The 14042-nt window shown below is 43.1% G+C and overlaps 1 protein-coding gene across 4 annotated transcripts in view; it reads right to left on the bottom strand.

Annotated features, from left to right (window-relative positions):
• LOC124304697 (acetylcholine receptor subunit alpha-type acr-16-like) overlaps positions 1-14042 on the bottom strand; it is a 39639-nt gene that overhangs the window by 12412 nt on the left and 13185 nt on the right. For 2 of the 4 annotated variants that reach the window (XM_046763242.1, XM_046763245.1), the window contains 2 exons: positions 9972-10016; positions 6224-6333 (listed from right to left, as the gene is read on the bottom strand). The exons of 1 other annotated variant lie outside the window; for it this stretch is intronic. In XM_046763242.1, coding sequence (XP_046619198.1) covers positions 6224-6333; positions 9972-10016 — 155 coding nt within the window. The remainder of the gene's footprint in view (positions 1-6223; positions 6334-9971; positions 10017-14042) is intronic. One more of the 4 variants, XM_046763246.1, reaches the window with a different exon arrangement.

Below are 14042 nucleotides of genomic sequence, written 5' to 3'. Positions count from 1 at the left end.
TCCCAGGAGTGCAAGAAACCGAACCTGTAGATGCGCCTTCAACTTGTGTTCCATGTGTGTCTACCTTAGGAAAAATGGTGGGTAATGTTTTTTTTAATCCATTTCTTTCCTATACGGTTTTGTGAAAAATTCAGGTAAAATAGAGCCCGGCGTGCCGGTGACACCTTTCATGAAAATTCAATGCCCACGACCGTAGAATAAATGGGAAAAGGTATTTTTTTTTGCTTTTCCTTTCTTTTTTTTTACTCTCATTCTGTTTTTCTTTTCAGTCGAAAGACTCTTTGAGCATTGGATCTGCATCGATGACTCGATATGTCTTTGAATCATCCTCAAACACCCCGGAGGGACGAATCACAATGGACATTATTCCGTTCTCTATGCGGCATTGAGCGGAGAAAACGACGCGGAGAGAACGGTGCGGCGAATTGACGATTCCGCTCGAGCCATGCGAGGGGATCTTGATTCCCTGCCTCTGTCGTCGTCCGTAATTTGATATGCTCGATAAGGGTCAGCTGATACCTTCAGAATGTATGCCCGTTTGACGATCCCGTGCGAACCGTTCGACCAGAATCTGGTGTGCTCTAATTCGTGGCAGAAGTCTGCAGGAAGGGGGAGGGGGGGGGGCATAAATAAACTTGGTAAACTGCCAAAGACCGTCGCAGAAGGCTTATCAAACATTGAAAACGGAAATTAGAATATTCCTCGTAGACGCGCCCCGAAACTTGCAGGACAAGAGGAGTCCCTGCAGGCTTCACCCCCCCCCCCCCCCCCCTCGCCCCTTTTGCCCTAGCTCTCTCTCTCTCGCTCTCTCTATCTCTCTCTTTTCTACCCGAAGGGGACTAGGGGTCGTGAAATTTCCGAATGACAATGACGCTGCCGAGTAATGATGCCGGCCGGAGTAGGTATCATTGTCTCGAAAAGTTCTCTCGCCGTATTCAAGAATTGATGGGTATGTGTATTACGTATGTGGGGCCCATTGTCATGACAGACCCATGCTAATTATATCCAGACGAAGGGCTTGTCTCGTTTGCGAATTGACTCTTCGTGGTATCGAAACGCCTGGTTTCATCCATTCAAGTTCGAGGCAAAAGCTCATTTATGGGCATACGTGCAAAGTTTTACCGCTCGGTGTCATCTGTGTGGAAAGACCCCCGAAGGATGTGACGGTCAGTGAATAGTCAGGGGAAAATCATAATGGGGTACAAGAGCCACGAGAAAAGTTGGCGCTCCTGGTGGGAGTCTGAGAAGCTGTTTAGCGTGATTAAGAGTCGTGTGGGAGTCGTTTCGGCTCCCCGAAGCTTGCCGGAGGTCATTCAAGGTCAGTTGGGGACCTCGCTGTGCGCTCCAAGTCGTTAATTCAACCTGGGAAGAGTCTTTCTCGAAACGAGGTTGTCCTACTTGCTTGCTCGTGACAACGTTAAGTATGAATCGGCCGAACCGTCTGGAATGAAAAGTTGGGAAAACAGATGAACCGTTTAAAACTTTCAACAACGTTACTGTGCCAATGATGATGAATAGACAGGAATGAACTGACATCATTATTATGTTACAGAAATAAATTTCAGCAAATTCGAGGAGATCAAGTTGAGGCACCAACGATTTGAGAAAAAGTTTTTTCAATTAGAAGGTTCGGATTAAGCCCCGGTGTTTTTGATCCGATGGCAATGGTTTTGGACTTATTTTGTTGAACATATTTATAGTTCTTCAGAGATCGTCGGAAAAATATTTTACAAACAGTAACCATCTACTAAGCGAATGGAAATATCTGATCATCGAGGACAATGAGCTCGAAACATAAGAATCGAATGAAAAAGACTAGAAAGTAGACTCATTTCCAACGTTCCGATTGAAGAACGTTTTATCAAATCGTTGATGTCTTATCTTGTGTTGCTCGAGTTTGCTTGGATTCAATTCTATCACATGACAACGATGTTATTTCACTCGTGTTCACTAGCATCTGGCCAAATAACGTTGCTCGAGAATTTTGAAAAGGTTTCTTCTCTTCTCCCAACTTCTGGTGTCAGACAGCGGTGAAGTTTCATTCATCCCTAAGTCGAGTCTCACTGCATCAAGTGTCACGAATGGATATGAGGATAAGTAAAGAACCGCCTGCATGCGCGTTTTTAGAAAATCGAAACTAGGTTGCAGATGGTTCCCTTGGCTTTTTCGTATCGGGATCGATGCGCCAGCTCATCGTCGGCACATCTGCAACAGCGTTTATACACAAACCAATCGACTTTGGCGTTTAACCCTTTCAGTCACATACTTTACAACGCAATATTTTGGCCTGAATTTCCTTATTCGGGAGTTTCTGGAGTCACTGATAACGAATCTGAAGTCAGGATTTTGATAATTGCTAAATCCAAGATGGCGAAGCCAAGATGACGGATCCAATATGGCGGATGTGAAATCGAAAAAACTATCAAAATTCGATGATTCTGGGCGAAACTTGTTGTTCGGTAGTTTTTGGGGCTATCCAAAGTAACGAAGATCATTTGGAGCTGTAAATAAACTGTGATAAGGGTAGGAAATGGGAATTTTTGATGTGGGACGCTGAGTATCCCACTGTGACCGAAAGTGTTAACGGAAGCCCCGCAGGTTCGGAAGCTGCGAGGACGAATCAAGATACCCGAGATTTAGGAGGCCAGAGTGGACGGTACGTGGCGTAGAGTCGAAAGGTGAACCACGGAGGGTGGTTTCATTTCCTGTCGAGCATGGCGGGCGTTGGTGCAGGATCCGGAAGACGCGGGGCGGTTTCTTGCATTCGTGCATCGGCGCAGCAGTACGCGGATCACGTCCTCCTGGCTCGTTGCAATAACGAAAGTATAAAAAGGCATCGGCCGATAATCAGCATCGTCGTTCGAAAGCTCATGAGGCGAGCAGCTCCGAAGGCACACATTCCGCCACCTTCGCCTCCGCATTACCCCTTCTACCCGGTTTTCACTGCCGTAGGATCGATTTTCTGTGTACCCACCAACCTACCCGACTACTGAGCGAGCTGCACGTCCCGAAAGAACAAGAAAAAGAACAAAGGAACGCAAAAAACAAAAAGCATCGAGAAATTCGCCAAGGTATACACTACCATGCATATTACATACGTATAGGACTCCAACGCCGATAGCAGATACTCGCATATGTATATTCAGATGCTTCGGTTTGTTCAATCGATTTCTTTATTTATTCTTTTGTGATATTATGGCGCAGTGTTTCGATGATGTCGCATTATATACTGTGCTGTAATAGTAATATCCTCGAAATCGATCTTGAAGTTTAATCAGTCGATTCGGATAATCCGAGCCAGATGTTACGAGACACTCTTAAGCAATGATTGAAAAATGACTCCATGATTGATGATTGATCCCAAGTTCGATCAATTATCATTTTCAAGCCCAAGTAAAACGGCAGAAGCTCGATACTACGGATAAAGGTGACTATTTTCTGTAAGAAAAAACTCACATATCGATCGAGCTATCAGTCGTTAAACTTAATCTATTTTCATACGCATATCGTTCCCTTTTTCCATCAACCAGCATCCCCTCAATTAGTGTCACGTTATACGATACACACGTGTGTGAGCATACAGGTTGCAGATTATAAATAAACTCCAGGTATGAGGTTTAAAAGATAAAAATAACTAGTGAAAGTTTTCATCGAAAAAGTGATGCAAAAAGCTTGTAATTTCATGTGCACAATATTGTGTTGTTGATACATTGACGAGAGCTGTACTAAAATATCTCATAGTCGAATTTGGAATAGTCACTGTGGAATAATGCAAGGTACAGGATGAAAGTTTTTCCTGCAACAACGTGTTTCAATCAATTCATAGATTTGAAAGCTTACATCGCAATACTCGGTAAGCTTCGAATGACTCATTACTTTTCATCAACTTTGGTGATATGGGAAAACTACGGGTTTCGGTCGAGAATTACTTTTTCTAATTTCAATGAATCTTTACGTTTGCCGAACCCTAGAATCCGAAAAACAGGTTTTTCGAAAAACGTCGGTCTGTCGGTCTGTCCGACAAACTCCCGCGATCATCTCGGAAACGGCTCAATGAAAAAATCTAAACCTTCCGGAATTTTACATCGTTGAAATGATGGGCATGAAATATCGCTATGTCCCGTTCAATTTGAACTTCCTGTTCTACCGGAAATAAATCGATTTTCAACGTTCTACTGAGAAACATATCCTTTTTCCTCCTTATTGATTTTTCTAAATAAACGATTATGGTTTTCCCAGTTTATGTATTTATTTTTTTAAATATATGAATCTTTTATTTTTCATAGAAAATTTTCTTTTTTCAAACTTTTTGTGAAAAACTTAGTCTTCAGCTGCCGAGTCCTATCAGTTTCAGATTTTTCACTCAGCCGTTTCGAAATCATCGCGCAAGTTTGTCGAACAGACAGACTCATCCCTTTTCTTGGCGATGAAAAGTATCGCGAAAAAACTGTTTTATACAACTCGAGCATATTTTACGCGTTTTTCCATGCTTCTTTTCCGTACGCAAAGTACCCGTTTCTACGACGGTCGAGTTAGTCTGCCAATGCGCATGCGCGGACTACAGAAAAGACCGCTTTCAAGTTCTAGGAGTTAATGCGCCCGCGCTGTTGCGAACAAATCTGACATTACGCGAACCTAACCTCAATTTCGTGAAAAAACGCGTAACATAGTCTTGTTATACAAAGAATCGTGCGCAACAAGGAGGAAACGGTCTTTTCGCCTCGCGTATTTGCAATATTCGTCTACGACTTCACCTACGACTCATATTGGAAACTTACGCTCGTCCCGAAAAGACCGAGTTCGCCTCCTTGTTACGCAATATACTATTTTCGGCATGTTTAATACTGCGAAAGTTTTACCGAATCTGCATGTTTCTATAACGGTTCGAGATTTGACGCATGAAAGGGCGAACGGGATGGGCCGAGGGGTTCCTGCAGGATGTAATGTATTTTGGTATAAACGGGGATTTAATCTGCTTTGTCCGAAATTCAAATATGTAATGGATAATGCATATTGCTTTTGGCCGAGGTCCAAATCTTCGGCTCCCGCATGCTGCATGCACCAGCACTCGTCCTGCATCACCGCGCGTCCTGACCCGACCAACGCGAATTCGCGCGCTTATGCATGTACACACACAGAACCGTTGAGCTAGGCTAATTTCGTCCTGCGAGCGAGCTGCGCCACTGCCAATTTCTCAAACGATATTATTTATGCCGTATTAATTAGCCGCTGAGCTATACAAATTTGCCATACGTCTCCCGGCCCCGAATACCCGGCAACGATGACCCAGAATTCCGCCCCGCTAATTGAGGGCATTACTTTTTAAACGGAGTCCCAAAACCTCCGCCTGCATACCCGCAGCGCCAAATTCGCCGAACAAATACTGTCGCGGATTGTGTATGCATATACGTACGACGTATTATGGATAATAACCCACTCTCGTCTCTTCGTTGTAATTCGTTTGCCAACGATATAATCGTCCGCCCACCCTCGACTTGCTACCGCGAGGCCTCTTTTGTGTACAACAGAATTATCCCCCTAATTGACAGGATTAAGAATACATCCGGTCTAGGTACAGTCGATTTTGAAAATTTTATTACCAGACGCCATAATTTCGCCCTAAGTCAAGTTGAGTGTAATTCAAACGAATTATAATCTCGTTGAAATAGAAAAATGAATCCAAGAGTTGAAAATTTCAACCGAAGTATCATTTAATCGCTCATAATTTTAGCCATATCCAATGATCGTTGCCACGTTTACTTCGTTTCCAAAAAGCGTGCGATAGAATTCGTCTCGTTTCCGATGATCCGTTGATCGAGTTTAGAAAGTTGGTTGAAAAGAACCAATAAAATAACAAAGAACATTCTCCGTTCGAATGGCAGTTTTTAGATTAATCTTTCACGTGTCAGAGAAATCAGATTCTATTTATAGAATTCAACAGAATTAACTCATTGGTCCGAATTCAACCCCCGATTTTATCAAATCTGTTCTCCCCCAATCGACTCCTCGCTTATGACGCCTACGAAAAGCGCATCAAAATTGGATAACAGGGGGGTAAATCAGGGGTCACGACTCTTCGAATCCGACCGGAACTTTGATGCGCTAAATCATCGCCAAGTTTTTGCTCCCGGGTCGTATTAGGGTTGATAATTTCACACGTGAGAGCTGGCGAAGGGTTGAGTGGCAAGTGGTGAGTGGGGATGATAAAAACGGTATTATTCACCTGTTGTACATCAGGACGTCCGGCTTCCAGAGACGATGAGGAGGAATCCGCAGGTCTCGAACGCCCCCGTACTTCGACACGTTCCACCTCATGTTCACGTCGTTCCATTCCTGAAACAAATTTCACCCCCACGATAATCGCACCTGAGATAATAAAAATCAGCGATAATTCATTGGAACTGGATTTATTACGAAATGAGGTCGGAATTTTGCCCAGTTATTTTTTACAATGTGACAAATGTTACGAATGTTAACCCTGTCAGTCACACATTTTTCAACTCAATATTTTGGCATGAATTTTATTGCTAGGTTTTTTTTTAGGGCCGATGATCACGAGTCCGAAGTCAGAATTTGATCATTTCTAAATCCAAGATGGAAACTTGTTACTCGTGGGTTTTTGGAGTTATACGAAGTAACAAAGATCAATTAAAGTTATAAATAAGCTGTGATAAGACCAGGCCATGAATCTCACCGTGACTGAAAGGATTAAATTTTAGAATCTTTTTTCTCACTTGCGGTGGGAAAAATTACAGCGTGGCTTAGGTTTCTTTTTTCCTTTTCAATTCGGTTAATCGAGGCTTCGAACAAAGAGTTTTTAGTTACTTTTAGGATTACACGCGTTTCATTCCCGTTTTATTTCCATTTTTCATCCCTTTTATTTCCCTCTTATATGTCGTCACGGTTTTTAGGCAGGAAAACCAGCCTCTCGGGTCGAAGTACCGTATTACTTTGTTTCTGATTGGTCGAGCGTTGTTGAGCGGTGCGATAAATCGACGCGGGATCCGGGGAGGAAACTCTCTATAGCCAGAAAATCTTCAATCGTGGAAGGACGCAATAATCCTTTCCTTTCAAAGATAGAGGGTAGCTGCTGGATAAGCGTGCTCATGTATATATCAACTGCACACATTCATCCACACGTATTTCCCATACTCCGATCTTTTTCCATTTCCAACAGTTCTGTACGACTTTTAGGTACCCCCACCCCCTCATCTGCCTCACCTTCTTTTCCCCCACCGGCAGAGATAGCTCGGGCCAAATCCGTACCTCGAGAGATAAATGCGATCATCTGTAGTCCTATACCGAACCGGAAAGGTGGAAACACTTGGTTGAAATTTTTCTCTTCATTTCTGTCGGTTTTTTTATTTCGATTTCTTTTTCATCTCTCTTACACCCCCCTCCCCCCCACCCGGCGTTCAGATCACCCGATGTTCGTGCAGGCGATCGAGGAAATTGGATAGAGGTGGTAATACGAAGGGACGATGTTATGATTAGAGATGGAATGTTTGAAACTTGTTCGAAAAATAATTTGGCTTCTTTGTAAGTATGTGTTTTCACTTTTTCTTCTTGCGAAAATACTTTTCCGTTCCGTTGAACAGAAGGAAGAAAAAAAAGAAACTGTGACATTCGGAGGAAAAGCATTAAGTCTCAGGAATCTAATTATGCAAGAACCTTGAGTTACACTCCCCGAAAGGAAACCTTGTTAAAAATTGACGCGACAAATTCAAAGACACTCAATTTTTAATCAAGTATCGAACCCGCCTTTTCGCAGTGATAATTCGTTCAATTAAAATTTATTATACGGCATCAAATGTCAAAGTGCGTTGAGAGGCTTCATGACCGGAGGATGCCGGGAAGTAAGACTGGAATGTTGGTCAGAGTTGAATGAATCTTTGTTGAATCTTGAATAAGACTATTGTTTATTTTTTTCATCAAGGAGGTTGGTCGGCCAATAATTGATGTTTTTCAGTAGTTTTATAACAAAATAGATGTGCAGTGAAGTATTTATCAAATTATTATTTTTCTGACCTGTACGAAGCTCTCTTTTCTTTCTTTTCTTTTTTTTTAGTACTCAATTTAACATTTTCATTTGTGGGACATAATAAATATCGGTTCATTGGTGTAAAATTAAATGTTCAACAATGCACGATAAAAAAAAAAAAAAAAGAAACTATGTCAGCGAACCGGATAGAAAGTATACTTCCGAATAAAATGCGCGATCGTAGAGTAAGATGGATAGAATTTATTAGACCTTGGAACATTACGAAGCGATTTGTACCGAAGCATCGAAATCTAGGCTTTTTCCAATAATTCCAGTATTTTCCATTCTTATGTTTTTGAGCGGGATCCTCGTACCTCACGAATTTTATAATTATATAAAAACTCGACTGACGATTGCCTCGTGATAAAATACCAAAAAAGTATCGAGTTTCGTTGAACCAATTCTTCTCTAAAAAGTACTAACGAAATTGCAAAGTCTTCATTTTCTTTCCTCCACTAGGGATAGGTGAATAATGGCCGTAAGGTTATACGCATATTTCATACATTGTGAAAGACGAGGGTATACGAAAACCGGTTAATCGGAAAGAGGTTTCTTACCGCTTAGCAAAACCTTACCTAAAGGCAACAGGGTTGCTAGGGGGTGAAAAATTGTTTATATAATGCGAAGTTTGCCAAGGAGGGGGGGATGAAGGTGGCGATTATTCATGAATCACGCGACCCCCGCCGAAGTGTTTCTACGGCAGTAGTTTGCATAAAGGACAAGTGACGGATGGTGTGTTTGGCACTGACAGGGGTCGCTCTTCCCGCGAGGGTTCGAATTCTCCGTCGCCTTGCGTTTCGTACCGTTTTCGTTAGGTTAGGTTCGGCCAGGGCTCGGTCATTGGCCTTGAAAGGAAAGGAGGGAAACTTTTTGGGGTTTATCGAGCGGCGCCATCCGGGCCCCAAGTTCCGTTGATTCCGAGCGGACGACGCGGGTTACCCGAAGACATTCCCTTCCGCTTCCGCCTCTGCAAGCTCTGCGTCTGCCTGCCGGTAACTCGCAACAACACCAAACTTCACCCCAGCAATGTTATACCTCTACCTCCGCGATTCGCGGGGGGTAAATCGAACCGGATTATTATTCAAGCCCGCGTACGGATACCACGGTGTTCCCGCGTTCCTACCCGCTGTCGCTATTCCCGGATTAGTTATCGCTCCTGGTTACACTCCTAGCATTCCGACATCACCCCTCCGTTCATCGATCGCTAATATCTTCCATCAGGCATTTTAATTATATCCTTGCAACAGTTTTTTTCCTCTTTTCTCCCCTACCTTGTAGTCACGGTTGCCTTAAAATCGTTGCTAGCTCAAATTTTACTTTTATATAATGCGATTGTTCTTTGTTTATAATCACGTTTTATCTCCGTTTACATTGAAGATTGTTAAAATTTTTCAATGCCGGAAATATTTTTATTTTTTATTTTTATATTTCATTACGATTGGATTTTATTCTTTACTCGCATTGTCCGGTTTTTCTTTCTAATTATACCTACCTGGATTCAAGCCCCGGACGAAAATTATTTTATTATTAGCATATGCAGCGCGGATTGGTTCGCTCGAAATTAAATCTCGCCATTTGGTAATGAGAATTTAACATCATGTAGGATTTAAATACATTACTGGATCTACCGTTTGTCAGTGTTACTTGCGTAATTTCTGTTTCAATATCATTATTTCAATATTCAATTGTTTCAGTCTACTTTGTCAATCACCGAATGGGTATAATAAACGGGTTACAACAGGAGTTTTCTGGGAATCTCGCCGCTCAACGTCAGCAGATAGGCAACCGAAGCTACATTTTGTATTCCTATAGAGTCAATATGTAATTTATCTGCTAGTGTTGATTTGCGACTTACACAGAAATCTCTCGGTACGATTTCACAAAAAAGTCTTACATACATACACACGTATCTCGTAAATGCGGCACTTACCAATTTTAGCCAAAGATTGGTGATCAGTAGCTGGTTTTTCTCATCCTGAAATATGAATAAGATGATGTATTATTATTACCCTGAAATTTAAAACCTCGATCAGCTCTGCCACGCCGCAGGCTTATTATAATATTCTCACATCGTTTCAAATCAGCGAACGAATTTATTACAGCGGCGATACTTGATAACTAATTAAAATAAATTTCATCGGAATCACATTACAGTGAACACAGTGATGTTAAATTATACCAGTGTATGTACAAGTATACAGGAGTAGGCATGTCTGCTTAAATTAAGAAGAATGTAGTTTCCAACCTAATATTAGGTCCATGAAGGAAAAACTGACGCTCTCGATCCTGCATCTATTGATTTTTGTCGAATAATAACAATAACAACAATAATAATATTAACAAATGTAATGAAAGACTCGTAAGGCGGCTCACTCCGCAAGTTTAAAAAAAAGTACTCCATCAATTTCGATGACTTCCTTTTTATCCGGCGATGAATAATTATCTTCTACAGGTATAAAGGGTGAAAATAAATCACACTGAATATAGCTGATTAAAATTCGAGCCTAATTACACGTCAACAGGGTGTCATGTGACAAGAAATGGTCGAGGCGATGTAACAAACGACACGGTATCTGCTCAATTTTATCGCGTTCGTAACAACGGTGAGCGGCAAGGTTGGGTCGAGTATCAAGTCAAGGCTCGGTGGCTGCGACGACGGCGCAGAGACGTTGCCGCAGGGATGAGGAGAATAAGTGGAGCGAGCCTGGGGTGGTGGTGGCGGTCCGTAATGCCCGACCACGCACTCTCCTTCACTACTGCGGCTCCTATCGCTGCCACGCCGCCAGCCACGCGCCTTTTTCCATGTCCGCTCGTCTGACCCCAACATGGACTCGCTACACGCGTCTGACTTCGATCAGCCTCGTCTCCGGCTGACCCAACATGGATTCACTACTCGCATCTAACTCCCGACGCTCACGACTCGCCGCTTCTCCGTCTGACCTCTAATGGACTCGCTACTCGCGTCTGACTTCGATCAGCCTCGTCTCCGGCTGACCAACACGGATTAACTACTCGCATCTTACTCGCGACGCTTCTCCGTCTGACCTGACATGGAGTCGCTACTCGCATTTGACTTCGAATAGCCTCCTCTCCGTCTGACCCGAACATGGATTCACTACTCGCATCTAACTCCCGACGCTCACGACTAGCCGCTTCTCCGTCTGACCTCGACATGGACTCGCTACTTGCGTCTGACTTACGACTAGCCGCCTCTTCACCTGACCTCAACATCGAATCGCACCTCGCGTCTGACTCCGATTACCGGCTTGTACTACTAGCAGCTTTTCACTTTACCTCACATTAATCCAAACTCGCTATTGATCGCATTTTTCTTGCGATTAGCCACAGTTACTACAAGCATATAGCGTCGTCTGACGTCAACGTGAACTTGGTACTCGTATCTTAATCACGATTAACCGAAATTACCGCTGGCCGCCTCTCGGCTGACCAGCACGCTAAATAACTGCTGGCTATTGGTAAGCCGCTCTAGTAGAGGCAGTTGATGGATGCGAGAGTCTGGAGCCCCTCGATTAATCACGTTCGATTGCGTATCAGCATTTTGAACCGGTTTCCCGATGACTCGTGATGTTTGCAGGGCGAACCCCACTCGAAACCTGAATTAGCTCACTGTTCTGATTAGGACATGTTACCCCGTTTGCCTTGTTGTGTACACATTTGAACGAAAAGATTACATTATCTCGACTCATTTTCATGGAGGCATTAAAGAATAAATTCATATATATCGCATATCATTCATTAGACGGCATTACTTGTCTTACGTGGCTTCTCATCGGAAGCAAGGATTCAAAAGGGTAAACGCAACATCTACGCGTTATAGTCCTCCTTATACACAGTGCTTGAAGAGAAGAAACTTCTTATTCATGAAAGAATAAGGTTGGTGGTTGATGAAAATTATTCAGGTGATTACTCTTTACTCACATTTTCCATTACTCCGTACAAGGTATTCCACGCAACCTGTTCTCGTCGGTTCATACCGTTGTCAATTTTTCGACAATTTTTCATCTACGTTATCCAGGTGACTGGAAGGATTATTTTTCTGGTTAAAAAAATATCTGCGGTTGCAAACAGTTACGTGCAGTGTAATGAACATGGGCCAGAAGAGAGAAAAAAAATTTGAGACCTTTATTATTGCCAACTAATGACAGAATAATAACTTCTATACAATGCCCCGTTTCGACTGACTAATTCGTCCCCGGTTTAATTCGAAGCAAAATTATACCTCTTCATGCACAACTGAATAACTAGAATACATTTTTCCGACAGTCTTTTTCGTGCTCATAAAATTGTTAAGGTTTGAATGAATATAACCGCAGGCTTGAAATCCAACAATTTCTGTTTATCGTCCAAGATTTGAAGGGAAATTAGTAAAAGGATGGACCATTGCAACCTAATTAGTATCGGATAGAACAAACTATACGCAGGGTATCTTGTCGGTAAAAAAATGCGAAAAGCGAGGCACCTAAACACTGAGATAAACAACCTACTGCCTACGGGGAAAGTTTATCTAGTTCATCCGTCTGTTTCGGTCAGTCATTAGTTAATTGAAAGACCGCATGTCGGATTAAAGTTGGACGTACGATCCATATCCACTGCCAAGAGCATGAGCATGTTGCCGTTGCCGCACCGGAGGATTTCCTCAATGTGTTACACGCTATACACCCGGCATAAACCGGAGCCACACGCTGCGAATGTGTGGGGTATAAGTATACGCTTTGCGGGCGTGCCTCTCATCCCTGGACTATGTCGCAGAGCGTATTCCTTCGTCCAGGGCCGTACTCCTTTCAAACTGACAGGGTCCTCCGATCCCCCGTCTTTTGTCTACCGCGGTTAAAATTCTTCCGAATCGGAAACAAAGAGCAAAAAAATATCGTCCCTTTTGTACAATAGTGATGAATGCGACAAGACAACAAGATTGACGAGTTTTTTAAACACAAATTGAATGGCAAACAGCGAGAATTTTCCGTGAAACTCGCCACTCAGCGGCAGCGGAAGTTGAATTTAACATTTCTACTACCATATCTGAAAATATCTGACTTGGCAGCTGACGCGGATTGCGTAAGGTAGATAGGGATATTTTTTTAGAAATAACAGTACCAAGCCAAAACGTAAGTTCGGCGACCGCTGCAAGGAGCAAATTTCCTAAAAAAGACTAGGCCTTTGATAAGTAAAAAATTATCGAAATTTCACGCGCTGATGAGGAGTTTTAAACGAATGGAACGGACAAATTTGCAAGGATAATTCTTTTGGCGACCGTATCGTTTCTGACGGTAGTTACGCCCCTGGTTTCCGGTTCCCCGGCGATTTTGGAGGAGAACACATGTCTCCAGACGCACTGCGGAAGTGTCTGGAGTTACGTAAAATAAAACAGGCATGCCCGGGCGTTAATGGAATTAGATATTACGCCTAATACCAACCCTACAGGGTCCTTGGTCAAGGAAGATCCTGTGCTTGCCGGGGGCGTTCTCGGTGAGCGTGGTTAATTTACGTTGAATTAATCCAGTCAGGTTGAAATAATTATCCCTGTAATCGTGCTACGAGGTCGGCACTAGTCGCACTTTCCTCTAGCTTCGGGCCGTTCGTTTGCTTGCTGCTTTACGGCCAATTATACAACTTGCAGGGGTTATTTGTACATCTGTGTGTGGGCGTGTGCGTGTAATTAGACGCTACGCGTAAGCCTGCGCCACCCTAGAGATGGAAGCAAGTCGTTGAACGCGCGGAAGAACAACAACGAGGAAACGGAGCTTGAGGAGGATTCAAAATTTTCCGCCAAAATAATCCATCCCGGCCACAGCCCGAACCCTGCGCTGTGTCACCGGCGCGAAACCCGAACTCTCCTCATTCCGGAATTTTCCGACTATGCTTAAACGCGATCGTTACGCTGTTTACCGAGCTTGGCGGACTAAATTAGAGCGTTTTTATTTCCCCTGTCACCCCACCTTTACCTTTTCTGTCGCTTTCTTTTTGTAGACGTGTTATTATT

The sequence above is a fragment of the Neodiprion virginianus genome, chromosome 5 (assembly GCF_021901495.1).
Source record: "Neodiprion virginianus isolate iyNeoVirg1 chromosome 5, iyNeoVirg1.1, whole genome shotgun sequence".
NCBI lineage: Eukaryota > Metazoa > Arthropoda > Insecta > Hymenoptera > Diprionidae > Neodiprion > Neodiprion virginianus.
This window is presented reverse-complemented; position numbering and strand designations above follow the sequence as displayed.